Source organism: Paramisgurnus dabryanus, chromosome 6, assembly GCF_030506205.2.
Source record: "Paramisgurnus dabryanus chromosome 6, PD_genome_1.1, whole genome shotgun sequence".
NCBI classification, from domain to species: domain Eukaryota; kingdom Metazoa; phylum Chordata; class Actinopteri; order Cypriniformes; family Cobitidae; genus Paramisgurnus; species Paramisgurnus dabryanus.
The window spans coordinates 15,977,572-15,991,055 of record NC_133342.1 but is presented as its reverse complement, the minus strand read 5'-3'; the positions used below and the strand labels follow the sequence as shown (position 1 = coordinate 15,991,055).

Genomic DNA, 13,484 nt, shown 5'->3' with positions numbered 1-13,484 from the left:
CACACACACACACACACACACACACACACACACACACACACACACACACACACACACACACACACACACACACACACAAACATGATGTTAAGTGTTATTAAAGAGTAACTAAACTCTAAAACAACTTTTTTTAGTTAATGATCTGTAAGAATGATGCTTTATTAGTGCTGTTCATTGATTTTAGTAAGTTTTTTTGACATTTGGATATAAAGTGTTTCAATACTACAATATATGGTGTAAAAACGTCTTAGTGCTGCCCTCTTCAGGTTGAACGGTGGCTACTGCAGTTTAATTTTCCTATTGGATGTTGGTTCCAAAAAATACCTTGTGACTTAAGCAGGTTCAAGATCACCACGCCTTTGTTATGATCTCATTACACACTTAGTTTGTCCCCTCTATCTCTGTTGGGATCTGCCCACTTTTCTTGCATTTTTCAAATATTGCCAGTGGGTGGAGTCACACTCTGACCAGGGGTTTAGTTACGCTTTAAAGAGCACCTATTATCCGATTCACATTTTTAAGTTTCCTTTGGTGTGTAAGTGTGTATTTGGTGATGTAGACAAGGCCGACATTATCATAATTCCACTTGGATTTACAGCCTGTAAGTTAACTCCTGTTAGCATTGCATTGTGAGTGAATCTTTCAAACATGGTAAGGAGCGTCACATTTCCAGCTGTCATCAGAGGTATTCAGGCCAATCACAACGTACAGATTAGCTTGCAAATCAGCGATACAAAGCTTTTCAAATCAGTCTGTTTCAGGAAGAGAGTGAAATCTGGAGCTACAAAACTGCACATATGTGAAAAATAATGTTTTTTTAACCATAAACCATGCGAACACATTGTATTATACCAAATACACAAAATAATGTTGTTTTTAGCAACAAAATAGGTGCTTTTTATTATATAAACAGGCCTATGCATATTAAAGTGTATGTAAACATAATATTTAAAGAACTAACATGGCTATAAATATAAGGAAGAAATAACAGAAAACAATGAAATTATGAAATATTTAATAAATGGTTTATATAGAATACATGATAGTATTGCTTTTATATGTACTTTAGCTATTTATACTGTAAAAATAATTGATTTACCAATAAAGAGCAATACATTACATACATCCACACATCACAGTAGCCAAGCTATTGAAACGTTTAATGAATCTATTTAAAAAATAAACGTAACTTGATGAAAATGCTCCCATTACACTAAAGGGAAACATCGGGGGAACTGATCACTGGATCCATAATAATCACAATTTAACGCTAACACTTCACACGTCTACTGCATAGCTGTCACTTTATGCCACCGTTTTGTGCCACCACAAAATACATCATCTCTGTTTGCAAACACGCAAATGGTCTATTTACAGTAGATACTATTTACATTATGTGCAAATAGCAATAAACACTATTTACCCTAAGTGCAAATAGCTGTAGTAAAAATAGAGATATTTTCCATTCACACTAAGTGACAATATCAGCATTTTCTTAGCAATATTAGTGGTTGTTATCAGGGGTAACAGATTTTGAAATGTCGACCCATCAGAATCAAGTTTTTACCTTGTAAAAAAAGAATGCAGCATAAAGTTTAAACAGCTTCAAGTCAATTTAACCCAATTTTTTAAAGTTTTGACTCGTTTTTAGTTGACATAACTTAGAAAAACTTAAAAAAAAAAAAAAAACTCTAACTTTTTAAGTTAAAGTAACATAAAAATATATGTTGATATGATATAATTTTTTATCATGTAGAGAGCTGTGCAATAATAATTTGGTCAGTTTAAATAATACTAATATTTCCAAATAAGCCAAAACATCAAGTCATTACCAACACAAAATGTTTGTCCAAAAACAGCAAGCAGGGCTAAAAACAACAAAAGATATCCCAAGAGGGCAAAATAGAGAACAACAAAACTCAGACACAAACCACACAGCGAGCTAGATGATGAAGATTCCAGATATATTTTGAAATAAGGAAGGAATGACGAATGGGGTCCATCATTAGGAATCTTTTGATATCATAGAAGTGATAGTTAAAGTTGATTTATGGCAATTATGTGATAAATAAATTAGAATATCTAAAGATGAACAATAACCAAGATAAGAATTATATTACTGTATTTAACATGAACTACTGCATTGTAGTATAAAATCTAGATAACACTTATTTAGATATGTTCTGATGGAACTGGACTTCACACCCCTGACATAGTCATTAACAGGCTCAGCTCCAAAAGCTGCAAACACATACATTTGTTAATTTATTTGGCAGAATTTGTCTATCCTTCCATAGTTTGTCTTCTTTTTTAAAAATCTCATCCAGATTGTAGCACATCTAGCAATGTGCATCATTATTATGTCATTATAAATCAGAAACCAGATGGAATGGAGATGAAGTCATCAAAGAACTGAGTGTAACATTCTCAAATCAAAGTGAAAATGAGATCATGTTTGTGCAGTCTTTCAAGTTTGGTTAACCTCAAAGTGATTTTATACATTGTAGTACTATCAAAAATTACCAAAATGTACCATAGTGCTACCGTACAGGTCCTGTGACTTTACCATTTCTTATTAGACTTTTCTCTGTGTAAAAACCCTTAATGATACATCAATTTTGTGATGCACAGGCCTAGTATCAAATAGTAAATAGGACTCCTTTATAAAATGCTGTGTAAGAACCATCCTAAATTTGATCTTACGATCATTTTTTAAAAGCGTGTATGTGTATACAGATGTGCAATGTAGCGTTTAAATCGCAAATAATCTTGAAATTGTGCGCAATTAAACACTGGCAGATATCTCAATTTAAACGATGCCTAATTAATCACATTGACATATTAAAGAGCACCTGTCAATGTCCAAATCATTTCCAAGCGGCAAGAATGGCTTACCTGCAGCACTCAGACAAGGTCACGATTCGATTCTCTCTTTTTTTTCTTTTTTTTAAGAACAGGTTGCTATGCCATTTTTAGACTACTTTATGAAATATTATATATGACCTTGAACCCGGAGATGCCCTGCCATGTTAGTCGTGCTGCCAGTGGAAAAATATGGTACACGCACATACCTGATAAAACGAAACTTCATCTGTCAGTACTTTGCACCTTAAAACGCTAAGGCCTAGTCCTGGCTTAAACTAATCCCTGTTCAGGAAACCGCCCCTATTATATGTACTAAACTGTATGAAATTTGTGTGTTTCTAAGCTCTTCTGACTGTAATAGGATTTATAAATGCATCAAAACACTGACTATCACATTTTTCAGAAGCTCCATCCAAAATGTATTAAGACACTTATATTCTCCTAGGTAGGTAGGGGTGTAACGGTTCGTGTATTCGAACCGGACCGTTTCGGTTCAGGGCTTTCGGCACGGTGCGCACGTGCACCGAAAGTATTTTGTGTGCGCCTGTGCGGAACATAATACGTGCGTTTCCGCACGAACATATTAAGTGGCGGAAGTCTCCGCGTTCAGCGCAAGTCTTCTGTCAAACATATAACATAATTCGGCCCGCAGAAAGATTTTTATTTACTTAGTTGTATATCCGTTTGATTATTGATGTAAACGTTTACGTGTCGTATCTAAAAGCGCATGTTAAATGCGTGTCAACGCGCTGCTTTGTTCTTTCAAAAGTGCGTGAGAGGATGCACGTCTTTCGTTGCTATGCAATCATGAGACGCGCTTTCTGTGACAGCAAGAATAAGGAATGCGTGATCAGATTTTTCATCTGCATATCACGTCAATCATATCATTGTCACAATGCGATCAGCTGGTCGGGACAGAGAAGAGCTGTAACCAGGGCTTACTCAGCTGTTACTCAGCTGCGGAGGGGTTCGTAAGTAAAGTCACAGCTTACATTGATGACACAAGCAAAGATTAGGAGAAACGTGCAAAAGATCAAAGATGGCTATGTATGCAGCTCACTAATCTCAAAATGAGTGTATAATAAGTATATCATCATGTTGCTTGCTATGCAGTTACACATAGAGCAGTAATATTATTTTTATACAGAGATGGTACATAGCCAATTCAATTCTGTGAGTTAAACAATCAAAAATAAATCAAAACAGAAAATTTTTAGTGGCAAAAATGTAGGCTAATAGTTCATAAATGTATTCAGGAATTGAATTTGTTAGTTCAAGGTTTTAGTAGAAAAAGTTTAAGAGAAGGTTAAGATAAGAGTTACCTTCTGTTATAAAATAATGTAAAAAATAACTTTGCAGTAGTATTTTATTTATTATTTTTTCATTTTATATATATTTTATACTTTAATAAAGTGTTTAAAAAAGTGTAAACAAATTGTAAAAAAAAGTTTAAAGTAATAAACAACCTGCAGTTTAATGTTTGCATTTCTCCCTTACTGTACCGAAAATGAACCGAACCGTGGCTTCAAAACCGGGGTTCGCACCGAACCGTGATTTTTGCGTACCGTTACACCCCTACAGGTAGGTAAAACTCGTGAGGTGATCTCAATAAACTAACAAAATAACCTGGCTGTGTGTCAGACTGTTTTACTAGGGTTAAAGTGCATTACAACTTTGTGGTGTGATTTTATACAGAGTCAAATAAAACAGGACATAGGTGACTGTGTATAAAGTTTAAACTTTGATAAGTGAGGGTTTACAAAACACCAAACATTATAAAAGATCCCGACAGTCTAACAGTTCACAGTGACATTGTTGATAAATGTCACACAATCTGGATTTCTATTATTATTAACTGTTAAATTGTATTGTGGTATTTTAAGGTTATAATTTTTGTTAAAATGTCGAAGACCATTTTTAGATACCACTCAAGCCTCTCACAAACATGTCTGGGTTGTATGTACAAAAAAATTGTGACCCTGTCTCCTAATGTAATTTTGAAATTAGAAAGAAAGTTTGATTTCAGACACTGATTTCACATAATGTCAATCTTTGATGTGACCTTACTCAGTCAATATTAAAGATATCAAGAGTAGATTTTCACAGAATGTTCTTTACATTATGTAGGATCAGGATGATTTTATCTAGAAAACAATAAATCAGAAAAAGACTGGGCCGCTGCTGAAGTGGACTTTTACTGAGGTTCCCCTCTTTAGTTAAAAACAACAACAAAATCACACATAACTGTAGTATGTGTGAGAATATAACTTAAATAAAAATGCTATTGTTATAATTAATTATTGAATTGTTATTATTTAATATAATTGTATTTTGACCGCAACACAAACTAGAAATTATACAAATATGCAATTATATATTATAGCCAGCCTATATTTCTGTATCTGTACCTGTGTAGCTAATGGACTTTAGCTTAATCTTATGTGACAAAGCTAAGCTTACATGTCAGTTTAAATGAAAGCAATTTTGGAGAATTACTAAATTTCTTTCTTGTTAGTAAATTAAAATAAGGTGACCAGGGGCCTCATTTATAAAATGCTGCGTAAAAACCATCCTAAATTTGATCTTACGATCATTTCACAAAAATGCGTACGTGTGATTCATAAACCGAACGTACGCGCAGAAAACGCGCGTACCCCTTTCAAATCTATAAATCAGAAATGAACTTGAACTTGTGCGCGCAGCCGAGCAGTTTCAGATCTCCGCCTTTAAACGATGCGTAATTAATGTCAGACATATAAAAAGCGCTTGTCACTGTTTAAACACAATTTCAAAAAGCAAGAATAGCTTATATTTCCAAAAACCTGCAGCAATCAGACAAGCAAAAGTGCGTACGTCTGCTCAGACCCTGACGTGGCGCTAAGGACTTTTCCACGTCAAAGACGGTTTTTATAAATATGGACTTTGCCGTGGATTTTCGCCTACGCACACTTTACGATCAAATCTGTGCGTACGCAGGCTTTATAAATGAGGCCCCAGATTTTTTAAATGAAAACCGGTGACATTTACTAGTTCAATGGTCAAAATATCATTAAAATCTCATTTGTTGTTACCTATCTATAAATAAAAAATGGGGACAAAACTTTTTTTTGCAAAAATGACTTTCTTACTTAGTATTTCTGTCTTGTTTTCAGTACAAATATCCAAAAAAATCTATTTTCTTCATAAGCAAAATCCTCTAAGAAAAAAAATCTAGTTTTAAGACAAAAAATATTAAACTGAAGTGAACTTGTGCTTAAAACAAGCAAAAAATCTGCCAGTGGGGTAAGATTTTTTTTGCTTATTTTTGCGAATTAAATATTTTGGTCTAAAAACTACTTATTTTCTTAGGGCATTTTACTTATCAAGGAAATTAATCATGTTTTAAGAATTTTTGAATATTTGTACTTAGTAAGAAAGTAATTTTTTAGTGTTTCTAATTTAATTAATTGAACAATTTCTGTAGCCTAAATCTATTTTTTCCCTTTTTTTATTCAGTGCACATATATGACATGACAAGAAATTACTTCTAAGGTACTTCAGCTGATTACATAGCATTGTAAAAACAGAAGAAATAATACAAAATGTAAACATATTTAATTAAACATGAGTAGTTAGTACCTTAAACCCCGATAACTTTGACTGTTTTCATATCTTGATTGATGATAACTTGATGACGCTTTCTCGTGTGTCTCGTGGTAAATTCTTCTTCGCTAAATCAGTGGCGTGCAACAAAAAACCAGTAGCTCGCGGTTCCCTCTGCCGGTGAAAATAATCATTACAGGACTGCTCCGTTCTGGTACTACAAAGACTACATGAGCCCTTTTCACACAGAGATTTCGTAAAATACACGGGACAGGCATCCTGGATTTTTCCGGAATAGTTAAGAGTTTTTGTTTATTCACACTGCCAAGATTACACAGCATCTGATGGTCCCGGAAAGACACGTGACCTGTTGAAAGTCCCGCCCTCTCTTCTAAATTGTTCTTTTTTTACACACTGCGGTACAATCTCTCGACGAGCAGAACACATATTTTGAAAAAAGGAACCACACACATGACGGGCTACATACATGTTGTGATGAACTTCTCATCGAGCGTCCTCAGAAAAAGTAGACACTGGCCGCCACTGCAAAAAGTACCTGTCATTTGTCATGTTTAATCTGGTGACGTTAGTAAGTGATGTCTGAGAGTCACAAATTCAGTTGTTGATAACACTTTTTATTACATTCATTTATCTCCATAACAAGAAGAACATGTTTTCATGTTTACTAAACCAAAGCCAGTAGATCATGAGGTAGAAGTTTTCAAATGGTTCGGTGCTACATACATCGAGACTATTCACAGCTGACAGAAAAGAGGCAAAGATTGTGAGAAGCAAATTGCATAATTTATCTACAAATGAGACACATTCTTAAGGTTGTCAAGTGGGCATTTGGCTTTCTTCATTACAATCAATATCAAAATAGGACCTGATGCATTTTATTTCAAACAATCCAGTAGGTTCATACTGGCATATGTAAACCACATTTTCGTGTTTGCATCACTACATTTGTAATACAACATCTATACACAGATTTAATGGTCGTGTGCAAAGCTTTTAAAGACTCACCTAGCTAAGCATTCAAGATTTTTAAATGATTATCGGTCCGTGAAGCTAATCTTCAATAAATAAGAAAACTCCCTCAAAAAAGGGATGCGCTTTTTTTCTCACTTTAAATAAATCACCTGAAACTAAAGCGTCCTTAAAATCCAAAATCTTAGGTAGATTCTTTGTGCCATGGAATAAAGAAAGGACACCGGTTATCCGTGACACATATGGCTCAAAGTGACTTTTCTGTAAAACTAGCCAGAATCCAAAGTGACAAAAATATCTGTGAAATATATTAATATCGGGATTTCTTAAAATGTAAACAAAGCTTTTCTTTAAACATCCATAAAGTTCTTAACACCTAAATATATTCCCTTTCATAAACCAACCCCAAACATTTAAAGTCTCTATGAAAGTCAGATGAATTGAGCATTTGGCTTTCAACTAACACCGATGTTCGCAGTCGCTTTCGGAGTGAAGTTTGGGATTGTGATGTCATCAGGGTCATACAACTTAAGGCATTTATGGTGTGCAACTCTAAACATTCCCAGCTACTTCAAAATAAGGAATGTTTTAGCAAAATATGACAATGACTAGATGCTAACTACAGATTCTGAATAAATTGGTAAAAAACAAAACCATCAGCCACATCCCTGCTGTTAATAACAGCTTAAACCAGTATACCAGTGGTCTGTTTTGGTCGTTTTACAATGGTTTTGTGGGCTGATCAGGCTGGGAGAGCAGCTAAAGACCAGCAATCAGATTCAAATCAAACCAGCGAGGTTTTTAGGCCATCAGTAGTACCAATGAGCATTACAATCAACATAAGCAGACATCGGGGAATGAGAAGGTCATAAAATGACTCTTGTTTCATGTGAGGATGTAGTAATCAGCAATTGAACTTTGAAACGGATGAGCTGACAATTCTCAAGAGAACATGATGAGTATTTTTGATTACGTCGGTTGATATCTTTGGCAAGATAAAAGTATCCAGAAGATCTTCGCTCTTGAATTTAAAGTCTTTGGAGGAAACAATTATACATAAAATAGGCGATAGAGAAGGAATAGCAGTAGTCCTTTTTTTGTCTTAAGACAAAAAACCCTGAGATTACATATATGTCCGTAAGAACATATAGGAACATTTACAATCATTCAGAAGTCGTCCTTCGCGCGTAAATCTCCAACAAAGTCATCGAAGATTTTCCAAAAATGTAAAAAAAGGCGAACACACAAGGCATGTGTCCAACATCCGAGGTAGAGCCGAGTGGCGAGCCCACGTTGAGGAGAAATCCTTACTGTAGAAAAGCTCAGTTCCAGTAATTTCTCACATCCTAATCTTGATGTCAGGAAAACATTGTTTCTTTGGATTCCCTCGACTGTCATTTAATTGATCGATACAATGTAGATGACTAAATGTGGCGTCCTGTTAGAAAGTAAAGTGGCCGATCCTCACTGCAGTTGGCCGTCTGAAATTCATCCCGCAGACGAAACTGCCATTCGTCTTCTAGTTCCAAACGAACAATTGTCTGACGCAAAGAGCTCCGGTCCTGACAGATGACGCACAATGTGGCGCCTGCAAGAACGAAAGCAGAGAGAAAATTTTATATTTACATCGAATCAATTCATAAAAGTTTTAAAAAATTAAACCCAAACTATACAATTATAAGTGGCCTCACCTTTCAGAAAGTTGAACTTTTTTAGAAGGTTTGAAACTACAAAGGAGTCACACAAGTAAAGCAATAACCCGCTGAAGACGAGTCCCTGATGATCCACATTCACCGAGTGAGGCCGAGAGCTGACGTAACATACCTGAATCTATAAACACATAAACAACAATAATTAACACACAAATACATTTACATACATAGGTACAGCATTGCATTCACTGCAAAGCTCCTAAGTTCGATTCCAAGTAACACAGATACTAAGTAAGTGTTTTTGGATAAAAACGTCTACCCAGATCATAAATGTAAATTGACCGCATCTTAAAATCTTTCTACCATACACTCTCAGAAAGAAAGGTTCAAATGCTGTCACTAGGACGGTACCTTTTAAAAAGGTCCTGATATCTACCATTTAAAGACAGACATGTATAGATTTGGGACCTTTGGGGTACCAATATGCACCCTTTAGGTACAAACATGTTTTTTTTAAAGGCTACCACCCCAGTGACAGCAAAAAAGTGACAAGTGATTTCATTCCTCCAATAAAGAGTGGGAATTACCTCTGGGCCGAGACTGAGATAGCTGTCGATAGACAACACTGGGTTTGAGCTGTTACAGAGAGCCAGAGGAAAGAGACGGTGGCTGCAGTTCTGCAAAAACTTCTCCAGCAGGAGTTGAGCAGGAGCAGACAGCAGCGTCTGTTCACTGTCCGGGGCGCAGACGTATTGAGATGCACTTACGTGCACAGGGGTCTCCATCCTCTGTGGAACAAGAACAAGGGAACGAGTGTTTATAAACAATGCAAGATTCAGAGTGCCATTATGCAGATAACAAAAACCATACACAGCCTACAGTGCATCTAACATTTTCTCAATGCAACCTCTCTCTAAATTTCTGTTTTAGAAATTAATATGTGGCAGGGATATGGCATGTTATCTATAGAAATTATTAGTTGTATCTTAATTGTTTATGGTTGATTGTTATTAAAAAGTTTGATGTGTACTGCATATATTTTTTTATACTGTATGGACATATGGTATCCTGGACCAGTCATAAGAAGCGCGGGGAAATTTGTAGCAATAAGCCCATAGTATTGTGTGTTTTTCATGTGTACGTGAACGTACGCGAACGGTTGAATGCACAGCCTTGCAAAGTATAGTTTATTTGATAAACTAATGATAGTTTATCATTAGGATATTAAATAAAGATCATGTTCCATAAGGAGATTTTGTAAAATTCTTACTATAAAATTCTTATTTGCATGGGTTTTAAAGTTTTGAGCGTTTAAACTTTGATTTTCCTCACAGCTGCTCTTGTCTGCGTTCTGCCGCCGCACGCACACACACAGCAGCCTGTCATCAGTGCACGTGAAAAGAGCAATCTCTCTCTCACGTCTTAAAGCTACAGTAACCTAATTCATTTCTCAATAAAACCACTCTCTGCTCTTGACTAAATAACTGATATACTTCATACGAATGCGTGTATATTTAATTCATACAGTAAAGACTGTGAAGTGTTTTATTTTCATTACTTTTAGGAGACAAACCTTTTTAGAGAGATATTAAATATCTCTTTGCAAAATAAAAATTTGTTGTACTTATATATTTGAGTCTCTATTAAAACATTAATATACCTAATTACTGTAAGTAATATAACAAAGACACTTTATCTAGAAAAAATGTTAACAGTTACAGTCATCAAAGAGCTTGCATATCAGCTTTTTTTTAAAAAATCGGTATCGGCCGATCACAAATCGGTTATCGGCTGCAAAAATCCTGATCCGAGCATCCCTACCCAGTTTTGGTAAACCATTCCATGCAAACATGTGAAAAATAGGTAATTGAAATTGGCTCCCCTTGTGATGTCATAAGGGGATAATACCGCCCCTTAATCTGCACTTTCCAACCACGGCACTTTTTTGCTCATATCTATAAAGTTTCAATTTTAACGTGCTATAATAAATTGCCTATATGATATTTTGAGCTACAACTACGTACTCCGGCGACACCAAAGATTTATTTTACATTTTAAAGAAGTGTTTTGGATTCAAAATGCAGCATTAACTCCAAAAGTGTGCGGTACCCCCAAAAGGTTAGAATTGAGGAGTGTCTATCTGTCAGTGGGAGGAAGTACTCCCCCATTTTGGAGTTTTCTGAAGTTAACAGTCAGTCTTAGTTTGTTTATCGGTCTGGCTAGTGGTTAAACTGACCTCTGGAACAAATACCTTGTCGACAATAAAAATGCTTTAGTTTCCTAAAGACGAGGGAAGATGGTGAGAATGGATCACTAATGTATCCATGACTTGACAGTCAGGCAAGAACACGCATAGCTATCATTGTATACATTATCTTTACACAGTAATGTAGCTCAGTGTAGTAGTTGATAGACTTTAGTTATAATTTGAACTAAAGTAATCTACTTTTTATTTATTTAGCTTTTTTTTTTAAATAAACTAATCTGAAAAGAGCTTGTTATTGATTCTTTGCTCAAGTCTACCTGAAAAAGCAGTTTGTTTATGTTGTTGCGACTGAAACAACTTTTTTGCTATTAATTGACTGGTCCAGTAGCTCCCACTAGTGAATGTACAGTGTAACTGCAGTTGCTATGAAGCTCACCATAAGTTTAGGCTTGATATGGAAGTTTCTATGTCCTCCTATGGGGATGTGTTTCTTCATGATGCTGAAGTGATTAAAACGACACAACAGAAGACCACTGCTGTTTGCCCTCAGGTTAAAGTCCACCTCTTCACACGTAAACCTTACACACACACAAAATAAAATTACTTTTCCTTGATAATGACAAACTGATTTACTCAAACAGACACAAACTAGGGTTTTCTTCTCACCGGTTTAGGTCATACTGAACATTCTGGGTGAGGTCAACATTCAGCATGATGAGGTCATGGAGGTGACAACGAGAGAAAGACATCCCGTGAGGTCGAGAAGACAAACTACTGCTCCACTTCTGAAGGCCGCACATGGCATAAAGCGAGATCTTTGGAGTGGTCTCCAAATGCTGTAAGACGCTCTTCAGTGACACATTCATCATCTCACTGAGAGACAGAGAAAGAGAGGTGGACGTTAGCAAATGAAGACATTTCGATTATGCAACGGACCAAATCAGTGCCATCCTTCATCACGTACCTCATGCCTTCAGGTCCAGGTTGATGGGCGTTCCATAGGACGCATGAATCATCCATCATGATGATAAAGGGCCAGACGTCCTGGCGTCTGACACCCTGCTCCTCCTGCCGGTTCCTCTCCAGCTCCAGGTTGTGGTAGGACAGCTCCTTGATCATGAAGCGAGCCGCCCCTGAAATGAAATACGTAAAAATAAGCCATCAAGAAAACTATTTTCTTTTTGATTTATTAAACCAGACATTTATAAGGAAACATGAACCCTGTTTCAGTCCAACTGAAATATAAAATTGCTTGGGAAAACCCTAAAAAGCAGGGCTAGAGCAACCAAAAACAATGTGGGGCTATTTAACCCTTAATATTTAGAATAGTGGTACACTTGGCAAAATAAAGTTGATTTTGATTTCCTGCCATAACTCACCAACACCCGAGTTGTTGAACATAGCAGGCAGCACCAGAAGGATGTGGTTGGGCCAGTATTTCCTGTAGAGAGGCATTTCATACTGCTTAACCACCAGGATGTGCAGATGTTCGACTCCCTCCATGGCATGGTAGATGTTGAGAAGACCGTGCTCTTGACGACCCGTGGTGGGGGTGAAGATGGGACTTTTCAACATGCCAGACTCCTGGGTTAGTAAACAGAGCAACATGGTCAATTTTTAATCTTTATTTCAATGTTTGGATCATGACATTCAGAATGAAGCTTTATAACCCTAAATTATGTGACCACAGGACAAACATCATCGTCTGAGACAACGTAGTGATGAAACGCGTTCTACAGAGCAGTTTGTCCATTTAGGGCTACTGTAAAAACATGGCGACACAAAATGGCGACTTCCATGTAAGGGGACCCGCGGTGTATGTAGAAAAAAACGTCTCATTCTATATATATATATATGATAATATAGTTTGCATTTCTGTCAAGAGATCTTTCTAAAAGTTACACAGTGCACCTTTAAACGGGACTCATTTTCCAGCTCCCCTAGAGTTAAACATTTGATTCTTACCTTTCTGGAATCCATTCAGCTGATCTCCGGGTCTGGCGGTACCACTTTTAGCATAGCTTAGCATAATCCATTGAATCTGATTAGACCATTAGCATCACGCTCAAAAATAACCAGAGTTTCGATATTTTTCCTATTTAAAACTTGACTCTTCTGTAGTTACATCGTGTACTAAGACCGACGGAAAATTAAAAGTTGCGATTTTCTAGGCAGATATGGAATTATAC

The 13,484-nt window shown here is 36.2% G+C and overlaps 1 protein-coding gene across 2 annotated transcripts in view; it reads right to left on the bottom strand.

Moving 5' to 3' along the window:
* Nucleotides 1-7,061: 7,061 nt before the first annotated feature.
* Nucleotides 7,062-13,484, bottom strand: part of greb1l (GREB1 like retinoic acid receptor coactivator) — a 61,565-nt gene continuing 55,142 nt past the window's right edge. For both annotated transcript variants that reach the window (XM_065268066.2, XM_065268059.2), the window contains exons 28-34: nt 12,675-12,879; nt 12,260-12,428; nt 11,962-12,168; nt 11,732-11,873; nt 9,677-9,877; nt 9,129-9,267; nt 7,062-9,025 (exon numbers count right to left, since the gene is read on the bottom strand). In XM_065268066.2, coding sequence (XP_065124138.1) covers nt 8,862-9,025; nt 9,129-9,267; nt 9,677-9,877; nt 11,732-11,873; nt 11,962-12,168; nt 12,260-12,428; nt 12,675-12,879 — 1,227 coding nt within the window. In that variant the 3' untranslated portion in view covers nt 7,062-8,861. The remainder of the gene's footprint in view (nt 9,026-9,128; nt 9,268-9,676; nt 9,878-11,731; nt 11,874-11,961; nt 12,169-12,259; nt 12,429-12,674; nt 12,880-13,484) is intronic.